This window comes from Centropristis striata, chromosome 8 (genome assembly GCF_030273125.1).
Source record: "Centropristis striata isolate RG_2023a ecotype Rhode Island chromosome 8, C.striata_1.0, whole genome shotgun sequence".
NCBI classification, from domain to species: domain Eukaryota; kingdom Metazoa; phylum Chordata; class Actinopteri; order Perciformes; family Serranidae; genus Centropristis; species Centropristis striata.
Window position 1 is genome coordinate 36,335,059 of NC_081524.1, and position 13,881 is coordinate 36,348,939.

At 38.6% G+C, this 13,881-nt stretch overlaps 1 protein-coding gene across 1 annotated transcript in view; it reads right to left on the reverse strand.

Moving 5' to 3' along the window:
* LOC131976078 (transmembrane protein 65-like) overlaps nucleotides 1-13,881 on the reverse strand; it is a 61,179-nt gene that overhangs the window by 36,590 nt on the left and 10,708 nt on the right. The window contains exon 3 of the mRNA XM_059338974.1: nucleotides 1,715-1,759. Coding sequence (XP_059194957.1) covers nucleotides 1,715-1,759 — 45 coding nt within the window. The remainder of the gene's footprint in view (nucleotides 1-1,714; nucleotides 1,760-13,881) is intronic.

Sequence of the window (13,881 nt, forward strand, 5' to 3'; positions counted from 1 at the left end):
TTGATCTGAGTGTGTGCAGGTGGATTACATGTGAGAGACCTTCCATTTATAGTGAGATATTATGTGAAGGACATGGTTCTATATGCAGAAGCTTATTAGCAGCTCACGCCAAACACATTTAGCTACAAATTGCAAGTTGACCGTTGATCTATTTGCTAATTTAGTCTCATACAAAAGTAATCTGTGTTGTTGTTGTTTTTGTTTTCTGCATTTAATATTTTCTGTGTTAATTCATGTGTAAACTATGCAGGATTGCAATGCCTGTATTTTCTTTTCTTTTCATTTTGCTGTGTTCAGGATGTTCTAGGCGTCACGGTTGGGTTTGAAGCTACAAAAATAGCATTCACTGTGCTGAAAAACATTAATATATTGAGGTGAAACACCAAGCTTGCTCAGAAATGAGAGTGAATCAGGGGGGTTGCTTTCATTTTCATTAGTCTGTGGAGGAGGCAACAATTCCCAGTACAGCTTTAATGTTCTGTATTTTGCTCCATAACATTTAAGAGTATTCATAGATTGCAGAAAAATCAGTAGAAGCAAATGGGGATCTTAAAAACCATAAACATAAATCAATAAATGTATTATATGAAAGACCATTAGCTGTGCAGACTGCATGCTGTTGAACAGCAGATGGAGAACAAGGAGTCTGTTTACAGTGACAAGTTCCTGCCTCAGTCTTGAGATCTGGATTGTTTGTTTTCTTGCTTTTCTTTAACAGTATTTGTTGTGTGATGTGATCTGCTACCTGTAGTGGAAACAGTGATGAACTCTCAAGAAAATTACGCAATGGCTAAATATTGTGAGCTTTGTATTTTGAATTTACAGCTTGTCATCTTCTCCCATCTTTGTCTGTGTCAAAAAAACTTTGTCTTGCACCTTAAAATTATTGGGTACCATCATGGGTGATAACCCTATAGGCCAGGTTCATACACTGCAAAAAAGCCAACTTAAAAGCTAGCGGCTAACTGATGCTAGCGCCTAACTGATGCTAGCGGCGCTGCTTGTTACAGCTACAAGAGTAGCCATTAGCGTATCAATGCTAACTCAAAATTGTGGTCGCAACATTAGCTGACATTTAATAGCAGCGTTACAATCGTGCCAATTCAGCACATTGCAGAAGTTAGCAGCAGTAAGGATTAAAAGTTATTACAATAACAATACAACATCCATCAAAGCACTTTAAGTTGCATTTATATGTATGAAAAGCGCTATATAAATAAAGTTTGATTGATTGATTGATTGACAATGTAAAATTATAAGATAGGACAACTTACAGTTGAGTTGACAAAAATCTGAATTCAGAGTTAAGCAAACTCAAAAACAAAACTTAAAATATTTAGTTTAATTGTCCAACTTAAAATTTTATTAATATATATAAAGTTTGTTGCCTTGAAATTTTGAGTTCACCCAACTATTCTTTTTTTGCAGTGAACACAGTAAGTATATCCTTTCATTGGAGGGCCATGGCGCCAGAGTTTCATCAATAAAACACAATGAACTGGCTCATTAACGCTAATTATGACCGATCCTCATTATTCTTCCTGGATGATTGGCAGTTAAATGAGGGGTGTCATTCGAGGATGTCCTGCTACAAGATTGATATGCTTTTTTCAAATGAATGTACTCCTTTAATCACCCCACTGTACCGGAAAAGGTTAAAAGACACATAGAAACATTCAAAAACATCCATCTAGATTGCAAATATAAGACTTACCGTATCTTAACTCTGCTGCCGTAGGTGGTGCAACTTCCAGCAGCCCTGAAAAAGAGAAGAAGATTATAAGGCATCTGCATCTTCTATGGTCTGTTTTTTCTATGGAGGGGAAAAGTCAGGATAAATGTCAGACAGTTCCTAAATGGCAAATCCTATCAGTCACAACCTTTTAAACACTGAGGAAAGTAGGGTGAGGGGAGAGAGCGAGCATTTTAGCAATGTGTCAGAGGAGATGAAAGGAACGAGGAAGAGGAGCAAAGAGCACCTCTCTGGTCGCCGGCTCCCCCGAGTGAGACGAGGACGAGGACAAAAGTGACGTCAGAAAATGATAATTGTGCTGCCAATCAGGCCCCAGAGGAGGCCTGCTGGCACACTGATTATAATTGGTGTGTGTGTGTGTGTGTGTGTGTGTGTGTGTGTGTTTCCTGCACTCATGTCCACAGATTTTAAGTCATGTCATCATTCGGCACAAAAAGAGGCTATTGAGATTAGGGGTGAATATCATGGGTTTACGATAGTAGATCGATTAATTGGACGATGATATATTTATTATTACATATTATATTATATTTTATACTGTACTATTATTACAATTATATACCGTCTAGTCACTATAGTATTGTTGCCATCATATCATCAGTATAATTATAATTACCATCATCTTGCCAACCTACCAACTGATCTGATCTGCTTTTCTTAACTTCTTAAGTGTCCTTGTTGTATTCTGTTTTTTGTTTTTTTTATTGTTGTTTTTATTTATGCTACCTCAGTATTTTATTCCATTGTATATTATCGTACTTGAATACCAGACTACTGTGACAACCGAATTTCCCTTCGGGGATGAGTAAAGTAATCTATCTATCTATCTATCTATCTATCCATCCATCCATCCATCCATCCATCCATCCATCCATCCATCCATCCATCCATCCATCCATCCATCCATCCATTTGCCAATATCACAAAGTCTGCCACGGTATAACTAAGATTCGATTCGATTCAGGGGCCACCGATTGATATGAGACGATATCATATGCCAATTTAATGCAAACCTGTTACATTTATATCAACTCATCGGTGTCAACGATTTCTTTTTTTGGAATCGTGGTTGTACATTGTGGCCCCCTTCCACTGCAGCACATTACTTAGCTTCCATGCCAGTACTCATGCCTGCTTCTCCAAACTAGGGGTGTGCTGACCACCATTTACTGTAGCTAATAGTAGTGTATAGTGCATAGTGTAGTAGCTATGTACCTCAATCAACCCAACTTTAAAAAAAAAATCCAAACCATCTTTTTAAAAGCTGAAACATCCACCTGTAATGAGAGGTTGGTGAATAAAATAATTGTCTGACTGGTTATGTGACATCAACACAACAGTCCCTGAACTGCTGTGAAACAAGAAATAATTACTTTGGTTTTTGGGCTGAAGATGAAAAGATAATTTGCTTTGCAGGTTCTGTGAAATTGGATTTGTTTTACCGAGGTCAGAGGAAATGTTAGTCCTGATAATGAAGTGAGGTCCATCACTTACAGGTGTTATTGCAGCGCTGCAGGGCAGAGCAGGCTGGAGTAGATCACGCCAAACTCAATCTGTCTCCACGACGACTACACCGAGAAATACACATGTAATCACTGATGCACTGCTACCAGTTTTTTGCCAAATTTGTTTCCTGTGAAGAGAGCTATCTCAGATAAGTACTGGCTCTGAGAAATGACAAGCTATTTAACATGTTTGTGCTTTTTTTGCTTTTTTTTTGGGTGATCAATTATTTTTATTTTCAAAAGACAAGGGCATGAAACAAGTCAAATACAGTAATACAACAAGTAGTATTCACTTCCCTTTACCCACCCACCCCTCCCGAAATACCCTCCCAGGTTAGCGACATCCCCCCTCCCTCGATATCCCAAAAAGATCTTCTACATTACATACAGCATACATCACATAGTACATAAGTCATATCAATGTCCTATAGGCCAAAGTAAGTGCATGAAAATAAACAAAAAATGACATATTTCAAGTAAAGATATATTTCTCAACTCAGTAAATCTTTAACCATTGCCACTGCAGAGGTGCAGGTTTGGATTGTTTTCTGACTAGCTCCATGCATTTTTGCCACAGACAACTCCATGTTTGTGCTTTTTCTTACATTACATTACATGTCATTTAGCAGACGCTTTTGTCCAAAGCAACTTACAATAAGTGCATTCAACCTGAAGGTACTAGACATAGACCACAGGAATCTTGAATAAATGGTGACACTGCTTTCATTTTACAGGTAAATTTACATTGAAAACTGGCAAAATTATCCACCTTATAATATAAAAATTCAGAAACAAACACAAAACATCTGCCTCTCTTCTGTCTGCTGTCCCCGCCCATTTCCATCTCCATCTCACTTCCTCCTTTCCTTTCAGGGCTCAGTGTCACATTACAAGCTTCATGCTAGTTTTTCGGTTCAACCGTCGTCTCATGTTGCTGACACAACAACCGACAACTGTTCACGTCAACGGCGTCCCTTTCATCAGCCACAGAGTAAAAAATACGGCTGACACATTCACAGAGACGCACACACACACTAACACGACTATATGCTCATCATCTACTATGCTCACACACACACACACTGCCTCCAGCCTCTGCAGCACCTAGTGCATAATGAAATACTGTCTCTTTCCGTTTCTCCCATGAGCATTGTTAAAGGTTTTATCTCATTTCACCGGTTTTAAAAAAAAAATCTTCTCCGCTACAGAAGCACAAACTTTCAAACTACAAGACAGGAACAAATTGGCAGAAACAAAGACTCTACTCACAGAAGATGGATGGCTTTGGCAATTAAGTATCTGGAAACATTTCTCCCCATTTATTAGCCACTCATGGGTTGTTCTAGGATTTAATTAAAGGCTTTCAATGATCCTCCTGTGCTCATCTGTGAGCCAACGCTGTCAGTGCATCAAACACAGAACTTTTCTGACTGAAACGTCTGAACAGCTGATGCTCAATTGTTCTCAATCGATATATAATCTGTAGGGCTTTAGATATAAGATAACTTGTCCATCATATAGATGTCATAAACAGATTTTGTGAGGTCTCCTGTCCGTAGACGACAATAGAGAAGCATGTGAAGGAGAAGTGACTGTCATAGCGTGTAAAAAACTGGAAGAAATTTAAAAGGCCGATCGAAACTTGATTCTGGTCCTCTTAAGTGATGCATGAAGTTGTGATCTGCATGAAGTTGGAGCAGAGTCGTGTTTATGCAAATTCAGATCAGGTCAGTCACCATGTGTTGCCAAGTGGTATCCATCATGCAACCGGCTGCCAGATATCCTGCTCTCCACCATGACGGAGACAAATTCTACTATGTCATCGTGTCTTGGCTGTGACCTGGTTTTGTTCCGTCCTCTGCACAGCCTCATACCACATCGGATTGTTTCATTTCATTTTTCCTTAACCTTTCATTCTGTGTCATTTTGTGTCTTTTTTGATCATTTTGGGGTCAATTTGTGTCTTTTTTGGTCATTTTGTTTCCTTTTTTTGGTCATTTTGTCTGTTTTTAGTCATTTTGTGTCTTCTTTGGTCAATGTGGGTCTCTTGTGGTCCTTTTTTGGTCAATTTGAGTCCTTTTTTGCTTAATTTAATGCATTTTTTGGTCATTTTGTGTCTCTTTTTGGTCATTTTGTGTCATTTTGCAAGTACTATTGCAAGTTATTACTTTCCAAGGAGTCTCTGGCTTGAAGCTGACTGTTACACACTCAGGAGGTCAGAATGGACCTTTAAACTTATAGCAAAGGACTTTGATTAAAAGTAACAATAAAATATAAAAAATATATATATAAATGCACAGACAGAGAGATGCTTTAGTTGTTGTCTGCTTCATTATTTGTCCAAAATTTGTCGTATCAACTGAGTTTGTATGATCTGAACAGTGCGTGTGAGATTGTGTTCAGTGATCAGGGGTCGCGGACAACATGCATGTTAAATTGGGGGTCGCGACTCAAAAATGTTGAGAACTACTGATCTAGACTACCATACATATGGGCTGATGGTGGAAAGTTACATGTTAACACGGTGACTTGAATTGGAATTAATTCAGACGATACAGTGGTTTAAATAAATTAAAATCCCTGCTGGTTATTTCAAAGGTTTTTGACTCATCTTATTATTTCCCAGGCAGCAGATACTATGGGTTGAATACGGACCTGTGATCAGTTTAATAAATTGTTCAAATGTGCCCCATTTTGATATGATAGAAACAATGCAATACATCATTGTGGCCCAATTCAGAAGCCTGTACCTGCTGTATTTTCCCATCACTTAAAAAGAATGAGGCCAAATGAAAGTACAGCTGAGTCACCGTCTCATCACCAGTCACATGAAAAAATCCCATTAACAAGAAGCAGAATCTCCTGAAGAGTTCTCTCTGCAGAGCCACCAGCTTTCACACAGCCATTTATTAAAACTGTGAGAGCTGACATGGCTGTCTAGTGCCCCCACAACCCCTCTGGCACAAAGTATTGATTGCATGGTATCTTAAATCCCCCAGAGCCGCTGTCTCAAGAGAGTTCAATACCAGCAGACAGGAGTGGTGAAAACATTTAATGGGCTGTGATAAGTAGCTAACCACGAGCGTGATTAAATACCAAAGCAGCCGTGTTTCATTCTTCTCATACCTTTTCTTATCTTGTACTCTCATTCTGCAGAATCACCCGTACAGAACACAGCTGGCATCTCATCAAGGTGGTATTTAATGATAATCAGAAAACATGATATTTGGGCACAGACATTAACTGTTATGTGCCAAGTCAGATAGAACGATTCTCTGAAGCATTTACTTTGCACAGCCTACAAATGATCAAACAAGCCCGTTTGTGAACAAAAGTCCTGAGGATTACATGAAAACTATAAAAACCAGACACTTTGACACACTAAGAAGTTGCATATAAAGTTGTATGACAAATAATAAACATAGTGCGTACATAGTGCATTCAATCTTCATAGTATATTGATTTTATGTACGCAAAGAAAATCCCGGATGTGTGCTAGAATTACAAGAATTTCTGAGAATGAGACGTGAACTTAATGGACAAACTCAACCACCCAAATATACCCTGCGTCTCTTCAGACTATGGCAGATGGTTAAAAAAAAGTGTGATTAATGGCAAGTAGCAGTAAAAACTATGTTGATTTGGTGCCCATTTGTGAGAAAATTCAATCTGATTGGCTGTTGAGCTTAAGCAAATCAGTGCACCAGAAAAGAAACGGAAAAGAGGAAAGCAAGCAAACAACTAAAGTCAAAAAGGCACACACAGAAGGCTGTAGAGAAATCTTCATCTCATTGGATCAAAAAACAGACTACTGCCACCTGCTGGTCTGGAGAGCTATTGTCTCTGACAGGTGCAGGCACATGTGCTAGGCAGGCAAACCAGGAAGTGCCTTAAGCTGCTTTCTACCAAAAAATTCCAGTAGGGGGTGCTAAGTTTGGCTGCAGAAAGATTTCTGTCCATACATTTCAATGCAAAATGAGAATTTATTTATTACCTCAGAATTTTTTTAGGACAACACTATGGTCTCAATCGCTAGTAAAAAAAAATCTTCTTCAAGACAATTTGATGCTAATAGTTCTAATAATGGCCCCATTTAGAAGATAATAGAAGATAAAGAATTGTTTGATATGGGGCGTGGCTACCTTTTGATTGACAGGTCGCCAACAAGGCGAGCCATCATCAGGAGAGAAGCAGAACAATGCGTATCCACGGCAACATGTCAATAAAGTTATGTGAAACGTTATACAGATATAAAAAAAGGACGTTTAGCTGTTGGGTCTCATAACTTTGAACGTTTTGTTCATTAAAAATGTCTTGTTCAGCGTTTAGTTGGACTAACAGACACTCCAAGGAGTGTGTATCTGGGCCGTCACACTCAAGTCTTTTTAAGCTGTGACTCCAGATAAAAGTCAGTCAGTCTGTCTTTGTGACAAAAGTCTCATTCCACACTAAGCATCCTGGTGCCTGTATAACATGAAATTGAAGCGTGAAGAGAGTTTTGGAAATTGGAGATAAGTCTGTGAAGGAACAGAAAAGCCAAGTTCTCGCTCAGCAAAAGGCTTTTATGATGAATAAATGTCTGTCGCTCCATTCAGTCAATGAAAATGAAAAATAGGAGCAATAAGATTTTCTGCAAATTCAGGTGTTGGTGTTGAAGTGGAAGAAACCAGAAGATCCGCAGGGACATTTTTTTATCCCAGTACTGTGCAGCAGTGCAATGCAATCTGTGTGTGTGTGTGTGTGTGTGTCTAGGGCTTTATTGAACAAATGTAGACAATGAAACATCATTGTTTTTCCCTCTGGATTTTATTGATTTTAGAGTTTCGCACCTACTCACACCCAGAAGGGATTCTCATTGTCTGAGTGTGGTTTGATACAACACACTGTGTTGTGTGAAGAGGCATGGAGTGTGAGTATACAGGCACGTTTATCTGTATGGATCTATATTATCATCATATTATCTGCATTTCAAGTATGTGTATGCGTCGTGTGTGTGTGTCTCAGTTCAGCAGCGGTAGAAGGCTAAAGCCATTCATCAACAGCACTGGGCCTTGCTATTGTCCTATGATTTATGAGACAGGAAAGAGCAAATTTCACAGCACACGAAATGTGGGTCAAGATGGCAGGGACAGTCATTAGTAAACGGGAAATAGGAGAAGAATTATGGGGAAAAATCTTAGCAGCAAGTTTTGCAAATTTTGATTGAAATGAATTTGTTCGACTTGAACGACTCTTTGGCTTTTGGAAATAACTTGCAGTGAATATTAACAGAATTAACTGAATGGAAAGCAAGAAATACACAAAGGAAATGTAAATGTAAAGTAGTGTAGTGTAGTTAAGAAAAATTGACTGAATCCACCTTAAGCTTGCGATTTGCATATAAATGCTAATTCAGATCTGCTCCTTATCTGCTCCTTACATATCTACTGGAGGACTTCTTAAGGTCATATCACAACTTAAAATACTCTCTCTTCTGAGGCAAAAATAACACCATAAATGCAGAATTAACTTGTCAGCGTGTGAGAAAACCCCCCCAAAGCACTGAGGCATGACAGCAGAGAAAACTGAAGCCTAACAGTGAAAATAAACAGTGACATTTGAGCTAACTTTTTCCCTTGTGACTTCAGTGAACTCTATATGGCAGGTAGACAAATATATACACCAGCCTATTCCCCCAGTGCCAATTAAGGCAGCTGTTGAAGGCCTGAAACAAAACACGGCAAAAGACAAAACACAACCACAAATCCTTGAAAATATCCCCCAGACAAATGGCAAACCACAAGCGTCAGGAGGAACAGAAGAAAGTAGCCCCATTTCTTCTTCGTCTTCCAGCCGGCAACCATCCAAAAGTACAAAAGGTGAGGTGAAGAAAAGAAGACGAGAAAAGTTTTAATTGAGCAATGGGCTGCCTAAAATAACTCAGTGTCACACTAAAGGCATTTTACAACAGATTCCACCTGTGTTTTCTGGCAACACACACATACCATGCATTTTAAATGACTTGTCAAGACCATGCCAGAATAACAATGCCATATTTTTATGTATTAACAGATACAGAGATTCCATCTATGTTACTGTAAATGCATACCTGTTCCTGCAGCAGCCCTCTCAATACTGGCAACACTTATAAAGCTGGTTTTCTATCATCCATGCAAGTTAATGGCCTTTAATTACATGCACCTGCCTCCCAGAAGTCAATTAACCAATGATCAGATTCCTAGAATTAAAGCTGCTACACTCCAACAGTACAAACAGAAACATGTGCACAGGTGTCTTCGATCATTTTGGCTAATTAGAACCTCAGTGTAGGTGTGCACAGACAGACCTTTTTCCTTATCCTGATTGCTTCTGTATTTACAAAGCAGCAAAAGCAGGGAAAATTGCTCTAACAGTGAGACAGTGGCACAAACTATGCTGAATCTGTCTGAGCTGATAAACAGCAGCAGGTAGAGTGGCAGGAGCTGTGAGAGAGCTGCTTATTACCTCTGCCAAGGAGGCTGTTGTCAGTTTGAATTGTCTGTCTGACAGCAGCATAACAGAAAAAAGACTGGTCCAATTTTCTTTAAATTTGGTGGAAGAGTGGAGTATGTAACACATTTTGCAGTGGATCCAAATCACAGGGTGGATATACAAAATGATTTTCACTTTTGTTAGCATTGTGAGATAGGGCATTTGTGTTGCATTCATGTGGTTTTGGAATTATTAGAAAAATCAGTTCCCAAACATATTTCCCAACTCACCTGATCTGTTTCCTTTGCAAATATTGGAACCAGCTATCAACGTGGCTGTATATTATTGTCTTAACTATAAAATACAATTGTTTTTTTAATGTTTTTTTTCCAAAATATGACTTAAAGCTCATGAACACAACAGAAAGTCAGAAGAATTACTTTGCAGCAATACTGGCAACAAACATGAAGCTGGTTTTCTATCATTCATGCAAGTTATTTGCCTTTAATTACATGCACCTGCCTCCCAGAAGTCAATTAACAAATGATCAGATGTCTAGAATTAAAGCTGCTACGTTCTAATAGTAAAAACAGAAACATGTGCACAGGTGTCTTCGATCATTTTGGCTAATTAGAACCTCAGTATAGGTGTGCACAGACAGACCTTTTTTCTGATCCCTCCACTTTTATTGCTTCTGTATTTATGGTTGGCTGCACCGGCATTATGCAAAGGTACTGTACAAAGCAGTCAAAGCAGGGGAAACTGCTCTAACAGTGAGGCAGTGGCACAAACGATGCTGAATCTGTCTGAGCTGATGAACAGCAGCAAAGTCAGAAGAATTTAGGGGTGGGCGATATGGCCCTAAAAGAATATCACGATATTTCAGGCTATTTTTGCGATAAAGATATTCTTGACAATATTACCAAATACTTAAAAATATATAGAAAATATGAATAAATAAATAAAAATCTAAAATGTAGTGTGAAGTGCAAATCTCAACAGTTGCCAAATACAAAAACATTTACTCTTGACTCTTGAGTATGAGAAAATAATAAAAATAACCATTTAGGGGTTCCGGGGGCATATTTTAATGACATTTTGTAAAGGAGAATAAAAGTTCTTGTATGTTTTATTTAAGGCATCTTATTTTGACAGTCTTCTGGAAAAGTTCTGTGGTGGATTCTGTTAACACACTGCTCTTATTTTGAAAGCTGCATGTGTTTAGTGACAGAGAGTAAGTAGCTTTTTGTGATTAAAACAACTTTAACCACTACATCAACAAGTAGGAATGTTGCCAATATCATGATATGCATTTTTTTTAACCATAAAAAAATATACTGATATTATCGTGAACGATACGAGATGGCACACCCCTAGAAGAATTACTTTGCAACTTGGGAAATAGGACCATTTGATGAGCACATGAATGCACAATTGGCCTTGGTGGAGATCTGCATTCTCCATGTGGCATTCTAATTAAGGTAAGATTTAGCATTTATCTTCAAAACAGCTTCTGCATAGCATTTGCAATTGCAGTAATGTTACCAGGTGGTTACAGTCATGTGAGAGATGTGAAGCAAGTGCCATTGTTCACCAAACAGCCGGTGAGCTTGTGTCAGCACATTTTGTTTAGCAGAAGCCATGAGGCTTCATCAGTTGGAGTACTCCCACTTTTATACAGTTGACATTACAAACACAATGCTTGAGTCTTGAATAACATCTGAAAAAAAATGGCCATTCAGCAAAGAAAAAAATCCTAATAAATCCTCAGCATCAAACAGCAGGGCCAACAAGAAAAGCAACTTGGTATTTTCCCAAGTTAAACCTACAAGTGCAGTTAAAACAGGCATAGAGACGAATATTAACCTTATTAAATGCTGACTTAAGTGTCGTGGGACTGCAGTGAAATCAGCAGCCATGGTGACTGTGTAGCAAGGTCAGTTACAGGAGCCTCTGGGGGCTCAGGTGCAAACCAAGGAGAAAATAGGGACGTATGAGGTGTAGAGTGTTGTGGTACATCTCAGAGAAGTGTGAAAGCTAGGGACAGTAAGACAGCGGGAGAGACAAGACGAAAAAGAGAGTGAGTGAGGAGACGGCAAAGCACAAGAAATGAAAGTGAAAACAGTTTTCAGGTGACAGAAAGTGTGTGTGTTCTCTTTAGAGGTCTTATTGTCCTATGAAAAAAACAGAAGATGATCCATCCTTGTCGTTTACGCTCTCAAGATCACGACCCCACGATGGAACGGACAGGCTCACAAAAACAAACACCTCCCTGAATATCAAACACATCCTGCTGTGCATAATAATATTACCAGGGCTTCTGTGGCGTCTGTGTAATTTGATTCAAGCCTTGATCCATCTGTCTAAGTTTCATGAGAAAGAAGAGCCATATGCAGTGTCCTTCCTCTTACCTTTCATTTAATCTGAATTTATAAATTGGTGCCAGATTGTCAACCAGAAGACAATCTCACATGCTGAACTCTATATATATAATTATTTCCTATTAAACATGGCCGTGATGTTTCCATGGTGTTAAAGCAAGGACTTTCACTGCTATCAGTGGCTTCTACTCGTCTAGCAGAAGCACTATTTTAAAATACAAGTACTACTTTAAAATCCCAATTTCAGGGTGATGGGGATTATTGACAGCCATAATTTAACAGTGATTATCCAATCTGTAACTACACACAGTTGACCTGTCTAGCTTTGGATATCTTGACATGCTGAACCAGTCTTCTTGTGTCAAAGGCACAGTCTGCACCCAGACACATCGAGGTGTGTATTATTTAGCTATTCTAAAACCAAAAAAACATTGAGCGAAGGTGTTCTTCTGCTTTTGTCTACCATTGTCCGACATCAAGGACAAAAATGACTAAGAATTTCAATAATAAATCTGCCACTGTTTTGCTGCACTGCAAAAAAGCCAACTTGTGTTTTTTGGCCTAAAACAGTGACTTAAGTTGGTAATACTTGGAAATATAAATTGACATTTAGGGCAATAATGTAAGTTAGCACAACAAAGGAAGCCAGTTGTCTGCTCAAAAACAAGTTTGTGAGTTGTTGTTACTTATATCTTTAAGTTGGGGTTCAAAACAAGAGACAATAGTTCTGATAACTCTTATTTCTTTGTTTTGAAATGCGGGAAAGCAGTGAAATTTGTTCATTAGCAAAAGCTAGCGGCTAACTGATGCTAGCGGCTAACTGATGCTAGCGGCTAACTGATGCTAGTGGCGCTGCTTGTTACAGCTACAAGAGTAGCCATTACCGTATCAATGCTAACTCAAAATTGTGGTCGCAACACTAGCTGACATTTCATAGCGGCGTTACAATCGTGCCAATTCAGCACATTGCAGAAGTTAGCAGAAGTAAGGATGAAAAGTTATTACAATGTAAAATTATAAGTTAGTACAACTTACAGTTGAGTTGACAAAAATCATGATTCAGAGTTGAGCAAACTCAAAAACAAAACTTAAAATATTTATTTTAATTGTCCAATTTTATCGAAGTTTGTTGCCTTTTGATTTTGAGTTCACACAACTTTTCTTTTTTTGCAGTGTGGGCTGGTGCTGGAGCAGGTCCGTCTCAGAACCTGTTTGCTTTTTCTACAGGCTTTAGAGCCACGTCTTTACCTCACTGTATACGTCTGAAAATGTCTGGAAACGCCCCGCTCTCTGCGACTATAATAACAACAATGGTGGACTACATCGTCTCTTACAAATGTTGCTCCTGGCTTTGCGAGCCTAGATTGGCATCTAAACACGACAACACATTTGATCATCATTGTGAAACAGCAAGTTTGGTTAAGTTTAGGAAAATATCTAGTGGGAGTTAAAACAAGTATGTTTGTTACATAACATACGTATGGGATTTAACATGTGACATATGCCAAGTCATTACATACCTGACATAGGGTAGGTGCAAATGTTAAAGTACGTACATAAGTTAAAAATAATTCAACAAATGGTACACAAACAGCTGCCTCCTGGGCTTGACCCACCCACCCAAAATCCTCCCTTCACAGACTTTGTTGCTTGTTATACTAACTATTAAACATCATATTAATTTAATAAGGTATCCGAAGAAAAACAACTCAGTCATCATCAACATCATCAGACACAGTAGGTGTGACCTTTTGGGGATTCAGCACCACTGCAGTGTAGAAAAGTTTCTAGT